Source organism: Salminus brasiliensis, chromosome 7 (genome assembly GCF_030463535.1).
Source record: "Salminus brasiliensis chromosome 7, fSalBra1.hap2, whole genome shotgun sequence".
NCBI lineage: Eukaryota > Metazoa > Chordata > Actinopteri > Characiformes > Bryconidae > Salminus > Salminus brasiliensis.
The window spans coordinates 28651389-28668820 of NC_132884.1; the positions used below are offsets into that span (position 1 = coordinate 28651389).

Below are 17432 nucleotides of genomic sequence, written 5' to 3' on the forward strand. Positions count from 1 at the left end.
ACACTTTCATTTCCACACCACTCACTTTCAACCACCTCACAGACCAACATGACTCTCTGCAATGCAGCCGGTAAGTGTCCAGTTGGTCAGTGTGTTACTGATCACTCAGGTACATGATTTTAGAAAAATATAAGAATATGTGAATTTACATATAAGTATGATGTTGCCATTATGGAACAGTAGAATACATCACTCAGTGCCATTAGCCTGGATGCAGTGTTTATGAATGTGTGCATTCTGTTGAATATGTGAAACGTTTACGCTGTTTGACTCTGATTGACTGAAAGCATTGTTTCACTCTTTAGCCATTGTGTTCTGCATAGTTGTGAACTGTGTGCACATAGAGTCTCAGGGTAAGTTTGACAACTTGCTGACATTCATGATCAATTCTTACATGTGTTCCAAATATATACATGGATTTTCCCCCTTAAATTTACTTTGTCAGACAGATCAGTAATGCCATACAAGCACATTTGCTCTGTACATTTTTATTATGGGTTAACTGATCATATCTGCACACACTGTATGTCCAAATATCTGTGGACACCCATTCTAATGAATGCATTCAACTCTTTTAGGTTGCACCCATTGCTGACACAGCTTTGCAAATACAAACACAAAGTTTGTCTAGTCTGTAGCATTGAGCTGTGAAACAGTGGAACTGTGTGTTCTGGAATGATGGTGCTCCATCCAGTACTTTTAGGATGAGTTGGGGAGTTGCTCATGAGGTGGGGTGGTGATCATCCAACATCTAGACCTAACTTTCTTTTGTCTCTGAATGTAATCAATGCTCACAGCAATGCTCCAATCTGGTAGAAAACCTTCCCTGGGCATTAGAGACAGTTACTCTAACAAAAGCAGAATGAACTCCTTTTAATACCCTTGATTTGGGAGGATACAGTGAATGAGCAGGTGTCCCAACACTGTTGTTCATAAAGTGTAGTTCAGCTTCTGCATTAGAGCAATAATTGGGTAAAAAATGGAGGAAACATAATTTATTACCACAAATGTATTCGGTCAGGCGAGACATATTTGGTGTGCAGTTTGCTTCTTTGGTTTAGCACTGGAGCGATAAGGCTAAAGTAGCTTAAAAAGTGCTGGATCTTCATACATTATCAATTAGCTCTGTGCCATCACACAGTTTCATTAACTTCATTGAATGACATATTGTTATGCATTGGCACCTGAATAAAACTGAAGGAGCCGAGTGGACTGTGGGGTGAGGTCAAAAACTAGATAAAATGAGATATTAATTGAGAAGCCAGAATCCTGAGAAGGGAGAATGTCATTATTTCAATAAAGTAAGAAAAAATATATTTTTTATAATATTGAAAAAACTAGTAAAAATAGTAATAATTATAATTTTTAAATGAACATTTATTGGTCAGACTTTCGATGTAGGGAGGGTTTCCTGGATTAAGCTTTCTGGACTACACTAGAGATTCACGGCTAGGCTTTTTCTTTGTCTGGCAAACTGGTTAATAGTCATAATGTTGACAACCGAGAGTAGTTACTTTGGATAGTAAATATTTAGGTAGAATTTAGATAAAATTGTGTAAATGTATATTCGTATTATTTCTTCTATTCTTGAAATATCACTTATACAATATCACCAATATACTGTTAATAAGCAGACTTCTCTCTCTCTCTCTCTCTCTCTCACTCATTTTCCGTCCAGTTTCTTTCCCACTGCCTACTCTATCACTCCAACCCTCTGTGAACACAAGTGACATTCAACTGCTTTCTGAGGTAAAGCTTTACTGCACCATCCCAGATAAAGCTCCATACCCTGTATCAGTGTTCATAGCTCACGCTGATAATCCAGTTGAAAATCCAGCATCCTGGGCGAACTTCGAAAACCTTAGGGTGGCAGATACCATCATTTTCACAATCTTAATGAATGCTGACACAGAAGGCTCATTTGTGTGTTGGTACAAATCTACCAGAACAGGACAAGCATCTGGACTCAGCAACGCTGTAAACTTAGTCATAAGTAAGTAACTCATATGTGTGTGTCCTCATCATGATTTTATAGAACAACAGAATAAAGACATTTTGCTGGTCCTCATAAGAACACATCCTGTTTTCACCAAAAACCTGTTTTGAAAAACTAAAATAAACAAAAGAAAAAAGAGATTGCTTTTTTGTTACTGCAGGAGCCACATGTGATTAGACAAAAGTCTTAAGTGTGAAAATGTAAACAGTGACATCTGCTGGAGACTTAAGTCTAGACTAAAGGACACTTTTTAAAGAGCTATTTTACCAAGAGAATGGTTCTATATAGAGCTGTGACCACTCAAAACATCTGAATGCTAACATGGTTCTTTATCATGGTTAATTTGTTGTTGTGTAAACGTCTCATAGATGGATCTCTTGTAGATGTTAGGACCTTTTAAATTGGGTTCTTTTTAGCACAAATATTATAATAATATCCCATGATAATATCCCACTATTATTAAAGAGGCACTTTAATAATTTTGCTTACAGTGTATAAGGCTTTCCATTTTCCTCTATATTGACATTGGTGCTCTAAAATTTAAATATTTCACAATTTTGTTTTCAAAATATTCATTTTTTGTATTATGCCTTTTTATTTGAATTTGAGCATGGCTGAAAAACCCCTAGTTTGACACGAGACATGCATGTGTCCTCACAAATGAAGCAAAACCAAATGTGTGTGTGTGTGTGTGTATGTGACAAATGTTAAATGCCCAACAATATTTAACCTCTCCATCCTGCTTCTGTTCCTCCATCATCCAGATTCTCTCCCGAATCCCATCATGTCCCTCCATCCCTCCATGATTCGTTTGGGTAAAAGTTACATTATACAGTGTGTGACTCCAGCCAATGGATTCATGAACGTCACGCTGAGATTGTACGAGCGTCTGCTTCCCCTGAGCCCTGGCAAAGAGAATTTTACCCATATGGGATCAAGAGTGCTCACACCAGGAGAGTGGGGGGGATCAATCAATCAAACCAATGCTGTTGTCTCAGCTGAATATGTCTGCAGAATGGAGGTGTTTTACAAAGGGAGGGTCCTGCAGTCTATATCCAGTCCTGTGGTAGCCATCCCCGGTATGACTAGTGATGCACACCATAACATCCAACTAAATCAGCCCAGCCAAGTTAAAATGATAAAGTAACTAATATTGAGTTTTGTTAGCTGTGCTTTCCAGTCTGGTCAACAATACCTACTAAGATACATGACCTGAAAACAGTAGTAAATAAGCTGCAGCCAATAAATATTTTGTACAATGCTTGCCTGTGTTCCATCCCCTAAATTTGTTTACTGTTTATTCCCATTGTAGACTAGCGATTTAACCTTAAGCATTTAGACCACTGTGCCACTCAGAGCTGTAGAATGACACTACACAGAAAATGTACTTTTCCATTCATTCTTGGGTATTTATGTGTACATGGCTTCACAGTTCTAGGGTGGCACAACTGTCTAACTGCCTGCTTGTCAAGAGACAGAAGTTCAAATCCCATCAATCCCTCCAAATCCTTTCAAACATGTGATAGGGGAAGTCTGAACCTACAGATGTGAAAAAACTGTAAACAAATTGAGGGGGAGGTACACAGGCTAACAGTATTTAATCAGTTTCAGGCTGCAGCTCATTTACTAATGTTTTTGAGGCTCAACTTTATTGCTGTTCAAACTGAGATTCAGAGTTACAAGAACTTGTGACTAAACTTGTGTTAACTCTTCTATAACTCACTAAAGAGGAGTTAACTTATAGAAAATGTTCTGCGGTCAGTTACTTTATCCTTTGAAGCAGGCCTGCTTTAAAATGTTTTACAGTGCGCCCCTGCTGAGCACTGTCACTCTTGCTAAAATTTGTCTTAACAGACAGACAGAATTTGTTTTGTTATTTATCTTAAAATTAAACCAAAGGGTAAAAAATAGATTTTTTAAATTTTGAGCTACTCATTCTGGGACATCTGACCCACCCAGCATTAAAACCTGTCTATTACTTCCACTAAAATCACAGTGTGAGTGAACACAACATGTTACTCAGCTCTGCTTTGTCTGTATCTGATGCATGACCGCATTACTAATATGAGGATGTGTTTGTGCTTGTGTTTTGTTGTTGCTACTCCAGATGAGCTGCCAGCAGGTCTGTATTTACCCATTCGTGATTCAGCAGCCTGTTCAGGATATCTGTCTCTCAAAGTGCAGAAGGTTTGGAGACCCATGTGTTTTCCATACGCCAATGAAGAAGATGTGGCTAACATAGTGTGCAGAGAGGTCAACTGTGGGAATGCACTTACATGGGACAAACTTAAAGATACCAGTTTGATTTTCTTGGGCAGACCGAAATGCACTGGAAAGGAGAAGACGATAGCGGAGTGCCCTGTTGATAACCAGAATAACTGTGAACAGCAAACCCTCCATGTTATCTGCTCAGGTAATGCATAAAGAGAATATGCATACAACATACACACAGACTTCAGTTCTTATATATAAATATTAATATTTTATATATCTGCCAGGTGCCATGCCTCCCCCTAAACTCTCCGTGATAGGCCATGGTTCTGCCTCATGGGTGTACATCAGATCTAAAGAGTCTGCGACACTCACCTGCACTTTGGAGTCATCCTCACTGGTGCACAATGACTGGGTAACGTGACTAATGTGGATTGTGAATATTACATTTTCTTAAGATGATGAATGAGAGGACTTGAACAACTAATGAGTTTGAAATGAGGATTGGGGGGGGGCATCCAATTTTCACCCCTTTGTCTCCCTGACAGGGAGAAAGGTTAGGGCCCTATTGGGATTAGATTCAGGGTTTTTTTCAAGGGAACTCCAGGGGGGCTCTTTTATCGAGACAGTGGTGAGTGAGTTTCTAGCGGGTTGTATTTTCTACAAACCCAGATACTATAGTGAATACAACAAAATTATTGTGTACTAATCATTATTTTACAAACATTTAATCCAAATGCCAGTGACCATATTTTTGTTTTTCAAAAAATAGAACACTGGGGACACATAGGTATCCACCATAATGTCATGGCTGGGGGGTTCAAGTAGGCCTAAGTTGTAGGACAGTGGCAATATGTATGTATGAGGGTGGATATACCTCTCAAACCCTGCAACTGCAATATGTTAATGTACATTAATACATAAACATTGCGCTGCAGTCCAATGAAAAACATCAAAAAAGTCACTACTTTGGAGATGCTTTTCATTGGACAATGATGATTTACTCCTAATAGCCTATATGACCAATTTACCTCCTTTCAGTTCAACATACAACTAAGGCCTACTTGAACCCTTGAACAGGCCTGTCTTGCCTGTCCTGCAGGGAATTCTTGAAAGTGTGCAAGGCAAGTCCTCAGGGTAACACAGTGGTTTTCTGTAGCCCTAGATAATTATGTATCCAAGCCATTCATTATTCCCTTTTATGGGAAAGACAGTTTCTCATTAGAACAGCTGTTCAGTTTTCTAAAATATTACCTGACCTCAAGCTAATCTTTTAGGCTCTCTGTTCTCTTTTCAGATATATCTCACAGTGACTCACAATGGACAGGAAATAACTAATAGATACACCAGATCGGACGTAAGCATAGAGTATGTGATGTCCTCAACAGTGATAGAAGGAGAATATGCTTGTTTTGCCCACCCAAGCTCAAGCTCTGTGAAGAAGTCAGAGAACAGCAACTCAGTGCACATCTACAGTATGTTCCTTTTCCACACTATCTTACTACTCTATACCCTACACCCTGCTAACCCTGTGCAAGAACACCTGGTTAGAGTCAATGTTTACTTTGGAACTTAATGTAGTGGTACTGCATTGGTTGTGTTGGCACACAAAGTCTCACCTGACACTTAAAATCATCCAGATAGTTAAACACAATGTAGCTAAAAGAAGCAGCCAGCAGTGTTAGCTTTAGCTTGCGAAACACTTACTGTCATAACAAAGCAAATAGTATTTTTTTTTTTTTAGGCAAACAGATTGTGGACACATGCTCATCCAACATTTCTTCTGAGATTAAGGGTATTAGTAGGGAGTTTGTCCTGCCTTTACTGCATTAGTAAGGTAGTGGATGAGTAGGTCTGGATCCAAAATGTCACTCCAGTTCTTCTCATAGGTATCTCAAAGGAGCTTCATTTGTCCAGAGAACACAGGTCCACTTCCTCAGAGCCCAGTCTGGGTGGCTTTATACCCCCCAGCTGACTTGGCATCGCTCCACTGACTTAGAAAGAATGACGTCTCTATCATTCCCATTCCAGGCTCGGCACACTGCTAACTATGCACTATGTTTGGTACAGTGAGCAGGACTTACAACACTTCAACGAGAACTGTGTCATATTGATGCATCCTGTAATATTACTCCACATGCTTCTTTAACTTTCAGTGGCAATTCTGTATCTCTCAGAAATTCAGACATTATGTGTTTCCCTTTCAAATGGTGGCTCAAAGTGCAAATTCCACTTCCCGATTGTAGAGGGAGCCCAGGAGCTAGTAATATACAATTCTCATTTGCTACTTCTTAAAAAGTTGAATTTGAAACTATTCTTACTCAGTTATTTGGTCGTTCACTAATATGGTTGTGATTGACTTCAGAAACTCTACTAACGTCCCTGACAGAACTGAGGATTAATTACTAACCTCTGAACACAGATTGTCCCAGTTAGAAGTGGTTAATTTGATCCAGTCTGAGCAAACCAGTTTATAGATATTTAAAGTTAGTGCTCCCTTTTTAACTCTTCAGGAAACTGCACACTCAGTTAGCCCACACAATGCCTACTCAACAGTAAAACGACCAGATGTTTAGAAATAGGACATGGAACGCTTTTATTTTTTTAGCATGATAAGTAGATTTAGGTTTTAACCTATTTACACATGGTGGCTCTTCACTTTTCAATCAATTTCTGCCTTGTCTTTGCGAGCTGATTAATTGCAACCTATGAGGCCAAACAAATGGCTAAATCATTTAAAAATGTAAATTATGTTCATCTGTATTTCACTGCAATTGTGGCACCAATATCTCAGTGCATACAAGAGAAACATAGCTGCCTAATGTTCAGATTTCACAGTGTACTATATGGACAAAAGTATTGGGACACCTGCTCATTCATTGTTCCTTCCATCCTGCTGTTGTTGGAGTAACTGTCTGTACTGTCCGGCGAAGGCTTTCTACTAGATTATAGAGCATTGTTGTGATGGTTGGATTGCACTCAGGAGTGTTAGTAAGGTCAGGATGTTGTATGATCACCAACCCAACTCATCCTAAATGTTTTGTGAATATTGGAGCACCATCATTCCAGAGAACACAGCAAGCACCCTTATTATTCTTTACCACTAAGTGGCCTGCATGAAACCTCCTTAATAATATGTTAAAAAAGGCCATGAGCAGAAAAAGGTAATGAACTGTGCATACAGTTGTATGCAGACTATCACTACAGTCATTAAGTTCAAAAACACTTGACTGATCTCTCTATGACTCGAATCAAATGCTAGATCAGTGTGATTGGTTGTTAGTAGAATCTAAATTGTATCCAGTTACTTTAGTTCTGTTGATTTGTTAGTTCTTTTGTGGACATTAGAATGCTAATGTTTGTCCACTCAGTGTTCGCTGGGCTGGACAGAAACAGTCATTTGACCTGGTTCTGGTTAACAATGTTATTTTTGGTTCTGCATTACCTTTATTTTCTTAAAAAAGACATATAAGCGGAGGGATATATTAGGCATGAAGTCAACAGTCATTTCTTGAAGGTGGCGTGTTAAAAGCAGAAAAAAGTGGTCAGAACATCTCCAAAACAGGTCTGGTTATCCAACTGGTTTCCAAACCTTGTTCTGTTAAGTCCACAAACAACCTATGTACTATATACTATGTACAGCCTATGTGGGAATAGAAATAAATTAGTTTAAAACACTTTAAAGGAGCATTATGCAAGAGTTGGTATTTCTTACTCTTTGGCCCCCTTCTACAGTCAGTAATTAGACCTGAAGGACACGCTTTACACATAGAACTGGCATGCAAAGTGAAAGAAGCATGTGGACTGAGGCGGTAGAGTAGTATTACAGGATTTTACAGGAATGTGACTTATGAGAGATTATGCAGTGTTTTGCATTTTTGGCTTGTGCTGTCCTGCCTGCTTCACCAAATTAACTAAGTGCTGAGCCTGGAGTAGCAATGATAGAGATGGTATTCTCCCTATTACAATCAGTGGAGTATCAGAATGATTTTGAAGCTGTTATTTCACTGTAAAAAAGTATACATAATGTTGTCTTCATGGATATTTAGAATCAGAATGCAGGTTAAAGCCAAGCTACCCACAGTCTACAGCATGTTTCACCACAGAAGAAGTTAATACTGAAATGAAATTTAAGTATTAATGTAGGTATAACCTTTCTGCCTCTCACTCTTCTATCCCCTGTTCTTCTCCTCCTACAGTCTATGATCCTCCACCTGCAGGAGCAGTAGCTGCTGCAGTTGTCACCACTGTAGTTGGGGCAGCATTTCTCATCTATGTTTGTGTGTTTCGCAAAAGCCAAGAGGATGAGCCCTCTCCTGTAGCAATCAGCCCTGACCCTGAGGTTGCACAGCCTGTAAACAGTGCAAGCCCACCACAGGAGGCGCCAGAGAGCACACATAGAGGCCTGCCTCAAGTATAGGCCAAACCCATTCACTTGAAATATTATTTAATTGTAAAAGAATTTAATGAATCGTGTCGAAATTTTAGTCACGCTATTGATCTCTGTTCTACATGTCTTTATTTCTCATGCTGGGTATTTCTATTGTTCATTCTATTCTGTATATTTGTCCGCTTCAGTTTTTTTCAGTTCTAGTCTCTGTGATTTGTTTTGTACAGTATCTTTGGGAACTTGAAAAGTCTATTATTATTTTGTGGTTTATTATATTATTGTGGTCTTTGTTTTAGTTTTCAGATGTGCTTCACCTATTATTTATTTTAAAATGTGGTTTTAGAAATCATAGCCTGATGCAAATTGGATGTTGTGCATATTTACTTACATCATGGCATGACAGCAACAGTAAGGCAAGACAGTACACAAGATTTATAGATCTCAGATTTATTTTGTTCAGGTTTTAGGATGTTGCAAAGTCAATTAACAACAAATAAATCCGGTCTTCACATAAAATCTGTTTTCTTTTTTTCCCTAAATGAAGTAGAAAGTCAAGTATGGCACAGCCTGAGAGAAAGGGACCAAGACCCTTAATTCTGCTCTGGTGTATGTGAGCATAGGGGATGGAAGGAGCACAAAGGTAATGGAGAATACAGCTGCCAAATCAGAAGGTGCCACTGTAACCAGTCTAGAGAGGACCACCTTCACAAGCCCAAGGGATATGGGATTTTGGTTGCCAAACAAATCTGCTCACAGTTTAAGATCACTGGAGCAAGTGAACCAATATTTGTTACAACTCATTCTTACTGAGAGCAGATGTGATGTAGCAGAAAAGCCTTTACCCAGATGAGCCCTTTTGGATCTTGTATTGAATGTCCCTGATCTAGTGTTGATATGGCACTGCTTCTGGTCATAATAATGGAATGTGTTGTCCTTCAGTGGTTTTAATGTAGAGACTCTGTCTTGCCAACTTTAATCTCCATCTAGTCTTCCTTTCCCCAAACATGTCAGTGCAGAAAATAAAGCAAGTCAGAAGTTGGGACCAAACATTTCCCTTTACATTCTTCCTGATTTAAATTTGAGTTTGCAGTTTAACAAAAAGTGAGAGGGAGGCATCAGCTGGACCTGCATACAAATAGCTTTGCTCCCTGGCTGGCTAAGGAGGAGACACATATTACAGACAACTGACATCTAACCACTAAAGCTCCTCATGCTCATTTTAACTAGGAAAATCAAACACAAGCCTGTATTCAGAGACAGCAGAGCCTCTCCTGGTTGAATACTTCTAAAAGGGGCTGCTAGTTAGTACTAATAGCACCATAGATGGTCTGAGATGAAAAGGTGATGATGTAGGAGCGGATTGGCAGGGGAGGGAGTCAGGATGCATCTGCTTAGAAGTGTCTGCCACGGCTGACGCTGGACACTGAGGTTTTGGTGATGCTTGAGCCTCCACTAAAGCCTCCGCCAAGGCCCATTCCACCGCCCATTCCACCGCCCATTCCACCGCCCATTCCACCACCATAGCCAAATCCAGAGCTAGCGGAGGAGAAACCTGCATAAAACATGAAGAGAGCAATGAGATTTCAGATCAACATCCAAAAAAAGAACCACCTTAAAGTGTACACTGTTGTAGGAAGGTAAATAGATCTACCACTACCTCCTGAGGTCTGCTGCACGTGGATGGTTGCAGAGGATCCTCCAGAGGAGAGTCTGAAAAGGAACATATACATATTGAATTAAGTCAGGTTCTAAAATATCTTAACATGCACTGTCCACAATCAACAAATTGGGTAGCCCTACAACAATGCCTTACCTGCTCTCCTCTCCCTCCAGCAGCTTCCTGTAGGTGGCGATCTCAATGTCCAGGGCCAGCTTGACGTTCATGAGCTCCTGGTACTCACGCACCTGGCGGGCCATGTCCTGCTTAGCCCTCTGGAGGGCATCCTCCAAGTCCTTAATGCGGAGTTTAGCATCCTTCACTGCTAGCTCACCACGCTCCTCTGCCTCAGCGATCTGAGCCTCAAGGCTGGCCCGCTGTGTGAACAGAGAGGGAATGCCATTACCATCTCTGCTAGGAACATTTTTTTGGAAATCTTTTTGTCTCAAATCAACCGTAGCTATTCGCCATGCTTACCTGTCCCTTTACGGCCTCAATCTCGTTCTGAAGGCGGGCAATCATTCTGTTTAGCTCTGCAATCTCAGCCTTGGTTGAGCGCAGGTCATCACCATACTGACCAGCTGAGGTCTGCATCTCCTCGTACTGAAACAGGCAGTGAGAACAATCAATTCCAGCAATTGCAGGTATGAAAATAAAATGCAAAAACCAAGGCTGTAACATTAGCCTCATATTCCTTAGGTTATTCCTACCTTCTGTTTGTACCAGGTCTCTGCTTCGGCGCGGCTGCGGTTGGCGATGTCCTCATACTGAGCACGCACTTCAGCCACAATGGCGTCCATGTCCAGGTTCCTGCTGTTGTCCATCTCCACGATGACTGATGTGTCCTTGATCTGAGACTGAAGCTCACGCAGCTCCTACAGGCAGAAGAAACAGTTAGTCAAGATTTTCTCCAGGGAAGAAAAGTTTAGAAATGATCTATTTCTGGTAAGGGAAATAGGCATAAAACAGTCGCTTACAGCCTCATAGATTGCCCTGAGGAAGTTGATCTCATCCTGAAGGGCATCAACCTTAGCCTCAAGCTCAATCTTGTTCATGTAGGCAGCGTCAACATCCTAAAAGAAGAAGAGAAATATGGGTTTACTGCTGGCTTTAGCTTGACATATAAAAGATAATGCAAAATGTAAAAAATCTGAAAGATATATCAGTCTATACCTTCTTCAGCAGGACAAACTCATTTTCTGCAGCAGCACGTTTGTTGATCTCATCCTCGTACCTGACAAGAAAAAATAAAACTGTAACTAAATGCCATTTTTTATAAGACTGGGATCTTAGCATTGTTAACATTCACATGTAGCATAGACATGTATTAGCCTGTTTTCTTAACTTTAGCCTACAGTTTATGTAGCATTAGCTAGTTATACTCACTTCTTCTTAAAGTCCTCAACCAGACCCTGCATGTTCTTCAGCTCTCCCTCCAGCTTGAGCTTCTCATTGCCCAGGCCATCCAGCTGTCTGCGCAGGTTAGCAATGTAGGCCTCGAACATGGCATCAATGTTGGAGCGGGTGGTGGTCTGCTCCTGCAGGAGACTCCACTTGGTCTCCAACATTTTGTTCTGCTGCTCCAGGAAACGCACCTGAGGAGAGAGAAGAGGCTTGTCTTCACTTTTGTATCAGGCATATGTATTATATTTTAGATCAACAGTAGATCTGTGAACTGTGATGCTGCAAGAAGCAGTTGTATAAATTTGTGTCAAAAATGTGTAAGTGAGTGAAGTCATTAATCATTAACAATCTGTGAGCAAATTCAAAAAAACGTGTGTGGCTCTTTTGTACTTCTGCCTTTTTTATGCTCTTTCTCCTGAATTATATTGTCTGAGGAAACATAAATGGCCATGAGTCATTCCTCCAGGCATTTTTCTGCAGGGTGGGGTGAAGGAGGGAGGGGGAGTCAGTGAAAGAGAGAGAGGACTAACACGGGTGTGTCCGTGAGACATGAACCATGAACTCCTGAAGGGAAAAAGAAAAAAAAAAACAAAGCGCTTCTTGCTCGAGGCCTCGCCTAAACCTGCATTGCTCCACAGATGGAACAGTGAGCAGATAACATCAGTAGGGGCAGGTTTACCAGCCACACCCTAATAAAGACTTTGTGTGAAGATGGTGACAGATCAACTGTAACACTGAGCTGCATACGCCCTGTCTGAGTCCCCTGCTCCCTTTTTTGACTATCTGAGATATGAGATATTGAGAACGTCCATCATGAGTTCATCAAACAGCCTCCTTTCTGACCTTAGAAGAATTTTGATAAAAGAGTTTTTGTGCATGTATCATCTAGCTGGGAATACACAGCATTCTGCTGTATTACATTCTGGTGTAAACGTGTCCTTGGGGCGCTTCTTCTAAGTGTTTGTACCTGTTTTCTGCAGGCATGGAACCATCTTTGTTAGGTAAATTGTTCTGAGTGCATGTGAGTGGGTGTGGGTAGCGTAATGTCTACAACCCAGATAACTCATCCTGGTTGCACTGTTTTCCACAGGCACTATAAAATACAGGTGTGTGTGTGCTAACTACATGGTAGGCCTTCATTTGGGGCGTGTTCTCTGTCCACACTTGCTTGGACTGTTTGCTCTTTGCCAAATATGGTATTACCAAACAACTGACTTGAGGTCAGGCCAGGAAAGGAACGACTCAAAAGGCTCATGAGTTGATTCATGGCAACAAGAAAATAAACTTTTTGGAGCATGCGTTTTGCTGCATGTTGCATAAATTGTGGCCTTGAATACTGCTGTTAATCAGACCAAACTTTGAACCTAACTCCCATCTCATTTCTGAGTGTTTGAATGTGTGTGAGCGCATGTTTGACTCATGCGGTTGCTAGATTATGACCTGCTCTCCACCCTTATTTGAACAAACTGTGTTAGGGTTTAGCAAGCTAGTGCGCTCTAACAGACAATCAGAGCTAAAATTCTCTGAGAGTCTTTCTAAAATACACACTATGGTAATTAGCTGGAATGAATCTTGCACAAGAAGCAAGCTTAATGACCCTGCCAGAAACTGTGCTTTGACTAGCTGCTCTGCGTTTCACTGCCTTTTCACTGAGGAGATATAGTGCCGAGGCCTCTTTGGTGACACGTCAGAGGGTAGTGTCGGTGAAGCAGTAACTATGGCAACTTGGAAAAACAGACTCGGCAGCACTGTAGTCTACACCACAGAAAAAAATAAATGCATTCTTTCCTTGCAAAGTGAAGCTGCTATTCATTTTGGTGGAATGCTCAAAGAAGTCAGACTTTGCAAAACAGATGTTTGCCATTAGTCTGTGAATGTATCTGTGAACTCGAATTCTAGTTTACTTTACGTTCCTATGGATAGTTTTTAGGTAAAATAGATGCATTTTAGCTTTAAAGACAAAAGTTGGAGGAATTTTAGGCCAAAAAACTGAAACAAGTTGCTAGTTTACAGCCGCCACCATTGGTTTAGCCTGAGGTGACAACTGAAGCATTCAGGGTTAAAGGTCATCAGTTTAGCATTCAGCTATAGAGCAAAAAATGTACTGCATGCAAGTACATGCATTCAGGGCCCTTTGGCCTTAAGAGGTTTAAGAGAGAGTAGTCTGTCATACCTTATCAATGAAGGAGGCAAAGCGGTTGTTGAGGGTCTTGATCTGCTCTTTCTCCTGTGTGCGCACAGCCTGGATGGTGGGGTCGATCTCCAGGTTGAGGGGAGCCAGGAGGCTCTGGTTGACTGTCACAGCTGTGATGGGTGCGGGAACAAAGCCTCCACCAAGACTTCCACCAAAGCCTCCACCAAGGCCTCCACCATAGCCTCCACCATAGCCTCCTCCATAGCCTCCTCCATAGCCTCCACCGATGCTGCTGCTGCTGAAGCCATAGTTGGCACCACCACCGAAGCCAGGGCTGGCACCTACACCAGAGCTGCGGACAGTGGTGACTGTGCTGAGCCGGCTGGAGCTTGCTGGAGAGGCATAGGCTGACTGGCTGGAGTAGTTTTTCCTAACGGAACCGCCACTGCGACCTCCGACTCTGTAGCTGTAGCTGGTGCTTGTCATGGTGTCTGTTGTTTTTTTTCTGGCTGTCTCTTTGCAGAGAAGAAGAAGCGAGAGCAAGAGAGTGGAGTGGAGCGGAGTGGAGGAGGAGGAGGTCACTCACAAAGGAGAGTCAAAGTCCCTCTGTGTGCTTCTCCAGTGCTGGCCACCTCCTTTTATTTGATATCTGACCTGAGGGGTGGGGCCAGCCGTTCTCACACACACTCACCCACTCATAGACACACACATACACACCCTACCTGTCAAACAGGTATAGAGTGAGAGTGGAAAGATAAGAAAAGTTACACCCTGCCTCAGGCTTTGCCACAAGCAAATTGAAGCAAAAGAGAGAAACAGCCGAGGAGAGAAATTCCACTTGTGCTTTTTGTCTATTAAAAAGCGGAATGTGTCCGTAAGCGCATGCCAGCGGGTGGGTCTGCCTCTCTCAGTCTGGTTGGTTGAGTGAAAGGCAGAGAGCAGAGAGGGAGAGAATGAGTTCACCCCTGCTCTCTTTACCAGGGTGGGGCACGCTGCTCTTCTTACACTTATGAATGACTGCATAAGAGAGGCCCTTTTTTTCCACAAACTTGTGCCACTGCGTGCGATTGTGGGCAATGGACTTCATGCCAGAACTGTAGGCTGCTCTGCTGGGGATTGCAGGGGAAGGAGATTGCAAACAGATTGAAGGCTTCTGTGTGTTTCCATAAAAGCTACTTCTATGAAAAGAAAATGCCCTCTCTCTCTCTCTCTCTCTTTCTCTCGTGGGCCTAACACCATTCAGTTCAAGTGAATGAGGTTGGATACATGGTTTTCATGATGCATGGTGACTATAATCATGTGCATTTAGGTGGGTAAAACATATAGATGTAGCTGACTTTCTCCCCATCCTTCTATCCATCTTTCTCTGACACATAGAGCTAGTGCTGCTCAATTCAAAATGAATTAGATTAACTATGGTTTGGTAATTCAAATGACAACTGTGATCAAGCACATTTTAGGTGGATTGGATAAAACATATAATAAATGGGCAACCATATTTCACTCTCTCTCTCTCTCGCCATCTCTTTTGTCTTATGTCTGTCTTTCTCGCTCAAATTCACACTTTGCTGCAGAACGACTGTCAACGACTTTCGTTGTTTATTTTTTAATTTGCTTTGTGGCGGGTGGGGGAGGGGGAGATGTGTGTTTGTGAATGTGTTGACCTTCCGAAAGTTGGGTGTGGTGAATACTACCTGTCATTCCTGAGGTTGCTTTGTTTGAGCTGCAGCAGGAAAAGTAAGGTCGCTTTCTCAGCCACAGCCTTCAATAGCCACATGCAAAGCTGTTCAACGAGTCACATATCACACCATTTGTTCTTTCAATCTGTGCCCAAAACGTCTAGTGGTGCCCTTTTGCTATGTCACCATATGATCTCTCAACTGACAACACCTTCAACATTACACTGGAAAAGGTCATTTATTGAAAAAGGAATGAGCTTAATTAATCTATGCTTTAGTCATGCATGTATGCATTACTTTTTCAGCGCCTAGAGCTGCCCATAACATTCTAGGGAGAGGTTGTTGGTGCAATGAGGTGCTTCTCACTGAGCAGACCCTGCCAACACAGGTTCCAAGCAATTTCTCGTCAGTGATGAAGTCACTGCGCCAGTGCTGTGAACCAGGTACGATGACCAGGTGCAAGGTGCACATTAACCCTACAGCCATAAGGGAAAGTGTCAGACATGTCAGACGTGATCCTATGATGCAGACTCTACAACAGGTGTGAAAAGTGTGAAATCAGAAAAGGTGAATCACTGCCTTGTGAAGGTCTTAGTTGGGTTTGTGCAATGACTAATATGTTTATGCCAAGTCTTCTCTTGCAGGCTGAGCGTTCTCAAAATAAAGAAAGAGTAGAGACACACAGAGAGAGAAACCCTACGTGTCTGGGCTGGCTCCCCAGGTCATTGTGGAAGACGTTAGTTATGGCCCAACTATAGTGAAATCATCAGGCATGACCTTACGAAGGTGGAGGCGTGCAGGCCTGCTGACAGGTTTACACATCTGCAATTGACAGAAGGTTCATATGACTGATAAAACTAAGCGAAGTGAAGCAAGTCCAGTTCATTTTTCTGTTAATCGTGACTTTGCATTATTTTGGTCATTTAAGAGATTAAACTGTTTGACCTTGCCAGCCTGATTTTTACAAAACTATGCGGTGGCTTAGATCTGCCATCTGAGTGTGTGTATGTGTGTGCATGCATATGTGCAATATTACTAAGGTGTGACTAAGATTACGTTGGGCATACAAATAAAAAAAAAACAAGGGTAATGTAGCGGTTATGTGTGCCACACATGGAAATCTGTGACAATCACATTACTAAAAAGACTCATAGCAAGAGTATAATAAATAACTATTCAACCAATGAACCATTTAAATATTTGTCATAGATGAGTTGCCATAGTTATGAATTTCCATTGTTAAATGACCTATGAAGAACCCCCTTTAAGGGTGTTCAACTCCACTCATTTCAAAACAAATGTAGGTAAGACAGTAATAAACTTCAATGAACTGAGGGTCTCAATTACTAAAAGTCAGAAATCTCTAATGAAATGAAGGGATATTTTTAACTCAAAGCACATCATCTCACACCTCTGAGTTAAATGCAAATTTGAAAAGTGCTGTCCGAGTTATATGCAAATGAAAGTTTCCAAATATACAATTACAAAGGCATGCTTATCAATGTGAAAAATGCAGTCCATCCAGCTGCCAGACACAGAGCCATTAAATTCTCTACAGATCTGTTCTATCTCTGCAGCTCCCACACCCAGAAAAAGTGCATTCCTCAAGTGTCTGTTAGCAGTGGGTACAAAGCTGCTGTCTATCCTACAGATAAATGCTCAAATAAATGGTCAAAACACAGCATGGTGCTTCTATAGTGCACTTCTATCATGTGTAAAATGTGCAAAACTTATTAAATAATCATTGTTTTCCATATTGATATCGGTTGATAACATTGTTTAGTTCCCCCAAAGGGCCTCAGGGCTATGTACATGCATGGCATGCCCAGTACAAATCAGATATAATTTGAAGGAAAACCTGAAATCTCCTAATCAGTGTCTCACCCTAAAAAACCTCAGAGACAAAACAATATTCTTTTTATTCTGTGCGTCTGCTCACAACCACTCTAATCAGCTGTAAT

General features: G+C 41.3%; 2 protein-coding genes across 2 annotated transcripts; one reads left to right on the plus strand and one right to left on the minus strand.

Annotated features, from left to right (window-relative positions):
* LOC140560184 (uncharacterized) lies at window positions 1–9113 on the plus strand. The gene is made up of 8 exons (XM_072684442.1): window positions 1–70; window positions 306–353; window positions 1679–1993; window positions 2761–3075; window positions 4104–4409; window positions 4495–4622; window positions 5505–5682; window positions 8407–9113. The coding sequence occupies exons 1-8, from the start codon at window positions 49–51 to the stop codon at window positions 8625–8627; spliced, it is 1533 nt and encodes a 510-aa protein (XP_072540543.1). The 5' UTR covers window positions 1–48; the 3' UTR covers window positions 8628–9113.
* On the minus strand, window positions 9029–14410 carry LOC140560183 (keratin, type II cytoskeletal 8-like). The gene is made up of 9 exons (XM_072684441.1): window positions 13832–14410; window positions 11641–11849; window positions 11428–11488; window positions 11232–11327; window positions 10965–11129; window positions 10732–10857; window positions 10411–10631; window positions 10255–10307; window positions 9029–10149 (listed from the first exon to the last, which is right to left on the minus strand). The coding sequence occupies exons 1-9, from the start codon at window positions 14276–14278 to the stop codon at window positions 9989–9991; spliced, it is 1539 nt and encodes a 512-aa protein (XP_072540542.1). The 5' UTR covers window positions 14279–14410; the 3' UTR covers window positions 9029–9988.
* Window positions 14411–17432: the final 3022 nt, after the last annotated feature.

What these genes read in the sequence shown, in the direction of transcription:
- LOC140560184 (XM_072684442.1), top strand. Translation starts at nt 49, where the DNA reads ATGACTCTCTGCAATGCAGCCG. An exon ending in TGTGCACATAGAGTCTCAGG is followed by an intron (nt 354 to 1,678) that starts GTAAGTTTGACA and finishes TTTTCCGTCCAG; the next exon opens with TTTCTTTCCCACTGCCTACT. An exon ending in CCTCCATGTTATCTGCTCAG is followed by an intron (nt 4,410 to 4,494) that starts GTAATGCATAAA and finishes TATATCTGCCAG; the next exon opens with GTGCCATGCCTCCCCCTAAA.
- LOC140560183 (XM_072684441.1), bottom strand. Translation starts at nt 14,278, where the DNA reads ATGACAAGCACCAGCTACAGCTACAGAGTCGGAGGTCGCAGTGGCGGT. An exon ending in GTTGAGGACTTTAAGAAGAA is followed by an intron (nt 11,489 to 11,640) that starts GTGAGTATAACT and finishes TTTTCTTGTCAG; the next exon opens with GTACGAGGATGAGATCAACA. An exon ending in AGACCTGGTACAAACAGAAG is followed by an intron (nt 10,858 to 10,964) that starts GTAGGAATAACC and finishes TGCCTGTTTCAG; the next exon opens with TACGAGGAGATGCAGACCTC.